At 28.9% G+C, this 10,532-nt stretch overlaps 2 protein-coding genes and 1 pseudogene across 3 annotated transcripts in view; 2 read left to right on the top strand and 1 right to left on the bottom strand.

The window, feature by feature from the left end:
- LOC108684739 (U11/U12 small nuclear ribonucleoprotein 48 kDa protein-like) overlaps positions 1-1,060 on the top strand; it is a 1,997-nt gene extending 937 nt beyond the window's left edge. Inside the window, exons 4-5 of the mRNA XM_018189203.1 lie at positions 124-268; positions 390-1,060. Coding sequence (XP_018044692.1) covers positions 124-268; positions 390-1,032 — 788 coding nt within the window. The 3' untranslated portion in view covers positions 1,033-1,060. The remainder of the gene's footprint in view (positions 1-123; positions 269-389) is intronic.
- A 136-nt stretch (positions 1,061-1,196) lies between these two features.
- On the bottom strand, positions 1,197-2,606 carry LOC108684726 (annotated as a pseudogene).
- A 2,959-nt stretch (positions 2,607-5,565) lies between these two features.
- On the top strand, positions 5,566-10,522 carry LOC108684735 (serine/threonine-protein kinase fused). 2 transcript variants are annotated; one of them, XM_018189198.1, is made up of 10 exons: positions 5,566-5,595; positions 5,997-6,143; positions 6,228-6,341; positions 6,416-6,561; positions 6,629-6,808; positions 6,904-7,048; positions 7,238-7,431; positions 8,708-9,900; positions 9,978-10,162; positions 10,248-10,522. In XM_018189198.1, the coding sequence occupies exons 2-10, from the start codon at positions 6,009-6,011 to the stop codon at positions 10,296-10,298; spliced, it is 2,343 nt and encodes a 780-aa protein (XP_018044687.1). In that variant the 5' UTR covers positions 5,566-5,595; positions 5,997-6,008; the 3' UTR covers positions 10,299-10,522. The 2 variants fall into 2 exon arrangements, with proteins under 2 accessions (XP_018044687.1, XP_018044688.1); XM_018189199.1 differs by lacking the exon at positions 5,566-5,595 and adding an exon at positions 5,827-5,887.
- Positions 10,523-10,532: the final 10 nt, after the last annotated feature.

Below are 10,532 nucleotides of genomic sequence, written 5' to 3'. Positions count from 1 at the left end.
CACAATTGAAAAATAACTGTACAACTATTATTTCAAAATAGCAAGAAAATTTTATTGTTTTATCTTTTATGATTATATTGTTACAACTATATGAAAAAAATAAATTCTTAACACTGATAATAGGTATGGGTGAGCGGTTAGTACCGCGTACATCTGATAGGATTGTCATAGATTTCACTAGTGATGAAAGGAAAGCACTATATGACTACGTCATCGCTAATACTACAAAGCCAGATGTTGGAGAAGATATTGCAAATATTAATAATTTGTGAGTTTTTAAAATTTAAACTAATATTTGTAATTAATATACGTAATGTCTGTGCTAGTGTATAAATATATATTATGTACTCTTATATTAAGTTTATGGATATTGTAAATTGTTTTTTTAGGGAGCCACAAGAAAAAGAAGATAAAGAGTTGTCATTTTTGGAGTTGTTAATACAAGAGCGGAACTTGAAAAGGCGTCGAGTAAAGCATAAAGGCGTTCATACAAACAAAAGATCTTATGTTGAAATTCTCAGAGAAGTGATTAATCAACAAATGGAAATATTTGTAGATTATGTCTCTGAACAAAGTAATTCTGGACATGTAACAGATGTTCGCAACACCGAAACAGATGATTTAAATTATGAACAAATACAAGATAGAACTGAACACTTATATAAAGTATTTCATTCTTCTCGCAACAATGACGAATATAATTCTAGAGAAAGAAATGGCCATCATCACAAGAAGAAAAGAGAGCATTCAGAAGAAAGAAATTATCATCGATCAAGAGAACGAGATAGACAAAAAAGATATTTGAACGAAACAGACAAAAAGCACAAGCATGAACATAGAAATATAGAAATTTCATCGCATTCGAGAGAACGGAAGTCGCACAAAAAAGATAAATATCGAAGCAAAGACAAACACAAAGATAAATATTCTGAAAAGAAACATAAATCTGGAGATCGTGATAAATCATCAGAGAGACGTTCAAAGCATAGTGATCATAAACGTGCGCGAAAAGACAAAAGTAAAGAATACTAGCTGTGAACTAATTATGAAAATAATTACACGGGAAAAATGAAACTTATTTAACGATTCATTTGAAGCTATAATCATAATTAATATGAAAATACGAATCTTACATTATTAGAATTTGCTTTATGAAATGTATATATATATATATATTTTATTAGCTTGAATGAAACTCATTTTTTAACTTAAAAATTTTATTTATTCTGTCATAGATTTTATTATTTGATTCTTATGCAAATACAAATAAAAATTTATATATAGATACATTAGAGTAAAGGGCATAGGATAATAATTGGACTGAATAAAGTATATATTAATAATTCAGTAATAGAGAAAACTATTTGGTTAAATCTATTCATTGACTTTTCTAGATCATTTTTGTCATGTAATTTGTTTGACATCGAATTATTTATATAACGCTTGCATTTGTGATTTATTTTTGTTCTAACGATTATTATATCTTGTAATTTTTTACGCTTAAGAAGTTTCTTCTGTTTCTTAGGTTTGTTCAAAAGTTTCTTTTTTAATTTATTAGTACCGACAGTGTTGCAGTTATAAGCAATTTGCAATTTTTGTATATCATAATATGATAAGTGACTTCTTTGACCAATCTTCACATAAAGATTCTGTAAGAAAAGATTTTATTATTAATTCAATTAATACAGTTACATATTCGATATTAAATCAAATATAAGGATCAAACATTTTATTTAATTACAATTAAATTTTACAATATTTTTTTATATTGTATTTTATATTGGATTTGAAAATTGTATTACCTTAGGTATTATTGTAGGAAGTGACCGATTAGTAGAAGACGCTGTCATAGAATAGTGCATTATACTATCGTAATCATATGGTAATCCATAATTAGTCACGATACTATTATTTAATAGCTCGAAGTTAAATTCATCTCCTGTAAGAATCATTTATTAGTCCCCTTTAGTATTGATTTATATATTGTTGATTACTTTTTCTCATGTTTTCCCATTATATTGATGTACTTATCGCGATCTGGTCTCATATGCTCATGATATACATCTAAAGTATGCAACATCTCATGTATTGAGTGTCCAACTATGTAAAAACATTCATCCACGTTTAAATTCAGAATACTTGGTCCGTAAGCGTTATATTCTATATCAGAATAGCAACCCTCATCATGACCTGTGATATTGACCCAATTACTTTTTTGAAAGCTGTGCATAGTCATCGACACGGATGAATTTAATGCAAGTCTTCGCCATTATCATTTATAATGCAGTCTCCAGCATAATGAATTTTAGCGGCTCATTAACTGGAACAGATAATAAATGTTTAAATATTTAGATCTGACAAACAAATATATATCTTAAATATATAATATTTTATTTTTATTGGAATATTTCATTTGTAAACTTTTAGTTGCGTGTAGACTATTTCGACTTAGATTTGCAGAAACAACTCACCTATGGATGAATGAACGTAATATTTTACGTTTATTCCATGCCATTAGGCCATAATAAAATTTTCTCCGTTGTAATGGTTTTTCTTGATTGCCGACATATATCTCCTTCTTCAGGATTATTACATTGAGATACCATAAATCAACTATGTAAATATAAATAGTATAACTATTCTTATTAGTGGTTGGTATTCATAGTCTCAGCAAACGAGAATAGATTGAAATGAATTGAAATCGATTCAGAAATATTGATTTCTGAAATATTCTATAATATTTTCAGAAATATTGAATATTAAAATGTTTTTCAATCCTGAATGCATTTTTATTCATTTATAGGAATTGCATGGAGCATATCTTTATGTTTTTCAATCTAAAGATAATATTAGCTTTTTCTGTGCACAACACACACACATTGTGAATACTATTCAATTCAAAATTTTGAATAGAAAATACAGTTTTTCAATCCAATTGCACTCAATTGAATCTAATTGAATCCAATTGAATCCAATTAAATCCAAAAAAAGTATTCGCTATTTAAAATACGCATTCGGATAAAAAAAAAATTTCAATCCATTTTAATCCATATTCTCGTTTGTTGAGTTCTTATATTCAAGATCTACGTCTTAAGTATTCTTAGAGAAGATGTCACGAACCAATCAGAGGGCCGCATTAGCGTCTTAAGACAGTCTTGAAATAAGAATCAATTAAAAATATCAACCAGTGTCTCTTTTTTTATATTTTTCAAAGATTGTCAATTTTTAATAAAAAAAAAACGAAAACATCTAAAAAAAATTCTGAATGACATTTTAGAATGTCCTAAATGAGTATTTAAATTGTCGTTTCGATATTGATAACAGTTCGGTATAAAATATATGTGTTTTTTTTTAGTCTAAATTTTAAATATTTGTTTAGTTATAGTAATTATACAAGTAAAAATTTATATTTGCTTATTTTTTAAACACTTGTTCACGTTCTAAGAACTTTATGAGAACAAAAAGTTCAATTAATATCTTAATATCAAGAAATTCATCAAAATAATTAAAATCTGAGCGAAAAAAGATGAAATTCTGAAAATCTCCTCATGGATGCAAAGGATTAATTAATTAAGTTAAAAAATAGAATATTATCTTTGATATCATATACATTAATAATTTAGCTTAATAAATATTAGCTTAATAAATATTTAATAATTTAATTAATAGTTTAACTTCAATAAAAGATATGTTTTCTTATTTATTTGTGCATTAGCAATAAATAAAAACACGGCGATAATCCGCAAACTTTCTAGTCTTTGAATATCTTTAGTTATTTTGATATAGGTATCCATATTTTTGTCTACACATTTTCAAGCACAATCAGAGAATAAGTTTCATTTCTTTACTCACGTTTGTAGCTAATAAATGGGCTAGACTTCTTTATTTTCGGTAACATTTGTAGCGGTCTTATTATCCAAGAATTAATAAGTTGCACTGGATATGCATTAATGTTCGTAACAACTACGCAATATATATAATAATATAATAAATAATAATATAATAATATAATAAAAGCACTAATGTTCGAGAGATCAAGTTATGAAGACATTGAGTTTTAACTGCATCTTTCTTGAGCGAATTACATGTGTGAACTGATGTTTTATCGTGCGTGAACTACAATAATTATATTAAAATTGATTCAGCGTATATCGCAGTTGATGAATTAAAATTCTTTTCACAGGTCCAATAGTGAATAACATGTTCGAAATATCTTTGTAAGTAGATTGAATTTGGGCATTGTTTAAAAAAGAATTAATAGAGTTATAACAATTGCCAGTGAGAAACTTTGCTCGATTAGTCATATCGCTGGTGTAACTTTTATTGCAATAGGTTTTTTCTCATAGAATTAAATTTAAATAGTATTTTATATTGCATATTAACATTGTGAGAAATATCCTTGTAAAAGACAATCCTATATACATCAGAAAGTAATATTTTTTATCTTAAATTTTCATTATTAAAATTATATTAATTGATGTTATCTTCGTCATATCATGTAATTTAATTTGTTTAAAAACAAGTACGTTTTATCGTAAGGAAAAGTTATAAAAATTATGACGTGTGTAAAAAAGATTATATTCCATAACGATTCTATTTTTTATTCTCGTTAAATTAATACTGTACAATTAACCGCGTATAATTAATTTGTTACGCGGTGATAGGGATTATGGGATGATATAGATTATAAAGAAGTATGTCTTATTGAAAAATATTTTTTTATCATAAAATGGATCATATATAGGTAAGAGGAATTTATGATATATGTTATATTTATGTGTAATGTATTTTCAATTCAGTTTTCTTTATGAAAAATTTCATTTTTTTTCAAGCGACACAGTAATGCTGCTGATTACAATATATTGGAGTCTCAAAAAGGCTCTACATCAACAGAAGAAAATGAAAGTGTTAAATAATTATAGTTTTCATATTATTCTTCTCTTATTCAATAATGTTTTTTGATTGTAGGTATGGCATTGATTTTAAAAAATTGAAGAACTTAAGAATATTGCATGAAAATATTACAAAAATCCATAAATAGAGATTTAATAAATTAGACGTAACATTATTAAATTTTATAAACAATGTTGTGTACCAATTAAAATATATAATCTGTAAGGATATTAATTGTGCTACATGCTTTTTAAAACTAGGATTAACTATAAACTATTTCTATAATTTTTCGAAATTATTGAAGAAAAATAAAATTATCAACACTACTTCGTAATAATAAGAATCGACTATGAATACCAGCCTATATTCTTTCAAAGATATCTTTATAACAATTTAGACATTTTTTAGATGACTTTGTGTTTTCTGGATATATATATGCATATTATTTTTTACAGCCACAATTCTTGAATATAGCAGGATTCGCTTCATATCATTTTCAATTTAGCACGGATTCGTACCACATCAATTTTTCAACATTACAATTTTATCAACCGTGTCGATAATGTGATACGTAGTTCACATTGTTTTATAAAAGTGATTGATGCCATTAGTGACGGAAGCTTTCAAAAGTCACCGTTCTGTGTCACTGTATGTCACAAGAAAGACCTGAATGTGAGATGTGGCCACTCAGATTTCTCTTTGGTATGTACACAGAAAATATTTTCAAGATACGAACATTACATTCTATTATTGCATTACGCAAACTAAACAGCTCGTTTTCATTTCATTTTGTTCTCACCAATTCTCTTTGATTCTCACTTTCATTATACTCTTATAATATAATGTTTTAATCATTTATATTTGACACATGTTAACGCATCGTGGAGTTTCCATTTTATCGCATGCGCACACAATATCAAGATAAAAAGCGCATTTTTTGATATTTTTAGGTTTGTTTCTGTAGCTGAGCTAGTGTATACTTTTGAAACTTAAAGTAAGATAAATGTATGCTTGATATTTGGCTAAAGCGAGAAAGTTCTAGTGCAATACAGTTAACAGTATAGTATAAGAATAAAAAACAGACTTTTTGTTTACATTATCAGTACATCAACAAAATGACGAAATATGAAAGTTCCAAAATGAAAAGGTATGAGATTTTGAAGCCCATTGGCGAGGGATCTTTTGGACAAGTGTATAAAGCTAGAAAGCGTGTAGATGGTGAATTTGTAGCTGTTAAAATGATAAGGAAGGTATATTGACTTGCTATATGAAACAAGTAAGATTTATAAATAACTTGTCCTGCTTTATGATTAATATCTTGATATATTTTGCAGTGTGGCAGATCACCTACGGAGCTCAAGAGTTTGCGTCAAGAGTGTGAGATTCAACGTTATCTACAACATCCAAATATCGTGCAAATGTTAGATTCATTTGAAACAGAAAATGAAGTATGTCGAATCTGAAAAAAATTATATTTATAAGTAAAATATATTTTAGAGAGTCTGTAAAATATCTGATTTAGATCGTGGTTGTAACAGAATATGTAGATAAGGTATTGAATGACATATTGGCCAAGGAAGTTAGATTGTCTGAGGAAAGAGCACAAGTAATAGCTTGTGATTTAGTATCTGCGCTTTATTATTTACATTCAAATCGGGTAATGCACAGGTTTGTATTTAATTACAGACGAAAAATGGCATATATTGAATTATAATAATTGTGTTGATATTATTAGAGATCTGAAACCACAAAATGTTCTCCTGGAAGCAAATGGTATAACTAAACTATGTGACTTTGGATTTGCTCGTAGTATGAGCACTGGTACTCATGTGCTTACTTCAATAAAAGGTACACCATTGTACATGGCCCCAGAACTTGTAGAAGAATACCCTTATGATCATAATGCTGATTTATGGTAAGTGTACATAAAGCCACATAAATATTTTAAATATTTATTATTTATGATTTATGTGTGTAGGAAATATGTCTTATAATTAATTGTACTTTCAGGTCTTTAGGTTGTATAGTTTACGAATTAGTGGTAGGTTCTCCTCCATTTCAAACTTATTCGATTTTGCATCTGATTAAGTTGATTAGGTTTGAAGAAATAAAATGGCCAGATTTCATTTCTTCAATTTGCAAAAGCTTTTTACAGGTAAAAATATTTATGATATTGGTGATATTTGTTGTATATATAATATTAACATTGCATATATATTTATCTATACATTTATCACACATAGAGATGTTTATTGATTTGCGAAAAGACATTTTGTTATTTATGAATATTTTACAATAGTTTGTTATTATAATTTTAAATAAATCATTACTATTTCAATTTTAGGGTTTACTTCAGAAAGATCCTTCCCAACGATTAACTTGGCCCGCTCTTCTCCAACATCCGTTTGTCAAGGATCGAATTGTAATAGTAGATGGCACCGTACCTACTCCGTTTACGAATCCGCTATCTGCGAGTCAAGCAAGAGCAAAGCAGCAACAATTACAAAGTTTAGCGATGCGTGCTGCAAATCAATCCAAGTATAGTATTAATTTTAATTATTCTTTTAGGGGTATTCTACTAACATATAGGTATTTTTTTTGCGGAATTTTTTATGAAGAATCTATAAAAGTCATTGATATTTGGTTTTTCTCTAAACAATATAAGAATTGTTATATAAAAAGTGAAAATTATCATCAGTGAATCGCTTTAAAGTAATCGATGATAAAAAACATGGCATCCATGTCTGACCAGTTCTGCTCGACTGAAATAAAAGATTCCAAATGATTGTTAATTAGTATATCTTTTTATTTATAATAGATACCAGAAAGAAAAAGATTGAAAATTAAAAAAAACGACGTCACTTTAAAAATTAAGTTTCGATGCCAGCAAATTTTTTTATATCTTTAAAGGGTTGTAAAAATAAAAGAAAAAAAAATAATATTTTAATGTAATCATGGTAATGTAATCAGGAACGATAGTAATACACGCGTTGAAAATGTACGCACAAGTTGGGCTCACTTGGTCAAATCGATTTGGAGATATCATGGAAACCAGTTTGAAAAATATAATATTGAGAAAAACGTGTTCAAAATTTTGCATGCAGTTTACACTGAGAAAATTTTCATTTACTATTAATCAATTAATCCAGGACTATAGACAGGACCCTCCTCTTGCTCAAATATATCTCGTTGAACTATTGTTTCCTCCCTATGATTGACTTTTGCTTGTTTAGCGAATTCATTTGAGCGTCGCTCCGAACAGCTGATATGAATATCGTTTTGTGAGTGAATGTATATCTTCGCTTGCTGTCCAATAATTGCTTCCATAACATTCATTAGGAGAGTAGCAAAAGACCTTTATTAAATATTATTACTACTAAGAAAGTAGTAATTTCTATAATTTTTGGTCTTAAATGAATGTGCTTTGGAGCAAAATCCAGATTAATGAATTAAAATATTTATTATTCTTCTAAATATCTTAAGGTCATAATTCTTTATATTTTGAAAGATCCTATTCTTTCTAAAATAACGTCACACGCATCTTTGTCAAAATATATCTGCTGAGACTATACTGAGACTATATTGTACGTCGTCTTTCCCGCTCGTTAATCTATTTCTTCCTGCCGCAGTAACTCTGTAAGTTTTGTGGATTGGAATAAATCCTTTTGCACACATTTTTCATAACATATACTTGCAAAAAATGCAAAAAGAATATTCGATTTATCCGTTACAATAGAATGCCACCTTAATGTAAAGTATATATATATATATATATACACACACACACACAAAATAATTAACATTTTTTATATAGAGTTGTGAAGAAAGCAATGAAAAAATTACAAGAGCAAGAGAGAAGACATTATGAATATCGGCAACGAACATGTATTTCACAACCAGGTTATCTGATGTCTCCTGTTTATTGTCACCATATGATAAATCACTGTCAAGCATTGCGTCGCAGTGAACCAAGTGGCACTGATTCCAGCGCTAGTATTGATGTACTCTTAGGAAATCTCAGTCTTAGGGCGTCTCTGAAAAGTGATCTTTTAGCTGCAGATCATGCTTTGTGTCAGAGTGACTATTCACATAATGTAGACATGCAGCACAATTTTTCAATACAAGATGATTACTCAAAACCTGTTCAAACACAAATAGATTATAATTATTCTGTACGACAGTTGAATAAGGAACCGTATCATACCAATGCTCAAGGTGATGGAATCAATGTAGGTCAACAAATCGAAAAATCTTCACACATAGATCAAATTGTACATGGCGATGGTGATTGCAAAAGCTGCTTGAGCATTGATTATGAACAGGAATTTGGTGAGAGAAAATTGACTGAAAAACACACGAGATTGCCAGATTGGGACCCAAGGGCAATAGAAAGACCAATTGAAAACGAAGAATGGATTGCATTTTTACAAAGATCAATGGAAGAAGTTATGGAGGGTGAGATTGACTCATTATTGCAACAAAATTGTGTCTCGGTGTTCGTTTCTCCTTTAAGAAATCCAGCGGCTGGTTGTAGAGTTGTTGAATATGTAACTTGTTTATTATCATTGCCATTTACCGTGTCAGTTAGTAAAGAGAATCTCAAGAAGATTGAACAAGTTTATTTAGACGTGAGAGTAGTACCAAATCTCGTTTATGCCATAAAATTATTAATGTCGGAACGTTCCGATAATGAATTGAATGCAACAAATACAGTGATCATGGGAACGAGGTCAGCATCTTCTTTATCCGCCGATGAACTTCAAGCACTCGAATGCGCGATATTAGTTCTTTGTAGATTGGTTTATATCGAGAATCAATTTCTCATGCAATTTTGCGACGCTATTTATATCGTGAGTGGAATGCCCCTTTTACAGCAATTATTAACTTTAGAAAAAAGAAAAGCAAGAATCGTTGCAGATCTTGTTGCTATTTTAAATAATGTTCTACGATCTCAACCTGAAAATGCCGAACTTGTGGAACAAGTCGTGCTGCGTACAAAAACACCCGGTAAGCCGGTGAATTATTTTATGTGAATTATGTTACGTCATAATTTTTATTACGAATTTACATGAAGTTTCTTGAAGGAGCTTCGGTGGAGCAGCTCAACAAGCTTCTCAATCATCGACAAACTGTTTTACGAGCAAGGACATGTACTATGATCAGATTGCTGGGTAGATTTTGCTGTAGAGCATTACAACAGACGTGGAACAAGTCATTAAGAGATGCCATGGAAAGCTTAATTGAGGATGAAGATGAACACGTCCGTCATGTAAGTGTGTTAATCACAAATGTAATACATATTTTTACGCAATATTTTGTATAATGCGTTTGTATAATAATAAATATTATTTTAGGCAGCGGAAGAAGCTGTAAATGAATTGAAACAATTAACGTATTATAATTAGAAAAAAATCTTGTCGATTTAGTGCCTTTGGATGGAATATAAGCAGATTGTTAGGGATCAATTTTCAGTACTATTGTTACTTGATAAATCTTATAATGCCGCAAAATTAAATACTTTATTTTTAAACAGACTGATAATTACATTTAATTGTACTTAAGAAATAAAGTATATGTGATATTTTTATAAATTCATTGATAAAATAATAAATGTATTTTAATCTAAAAATATGAAAATG

Source organism: Atta colombica, unplaced genomic scaffold (genome assembly GCF_001594045.1).
Source record: "Atta colombica isolate Treedump-2 unplaced genomic scaffold, Acol1.0 scaffold14, whole genome shotgun sequence".
Taxonomy (NCBI): domain Eukaryota; kingdom Metazoa; phylum Arthropoda; class Insecta; order Hymenoptera; family Formicidae; genus Atta; species Atta colombica.
The sequence above is the reverse complement of the archived record's forward strand: the minus strand, read 5'-3'. Positions and strand labels throughout refer to the sequence as shown.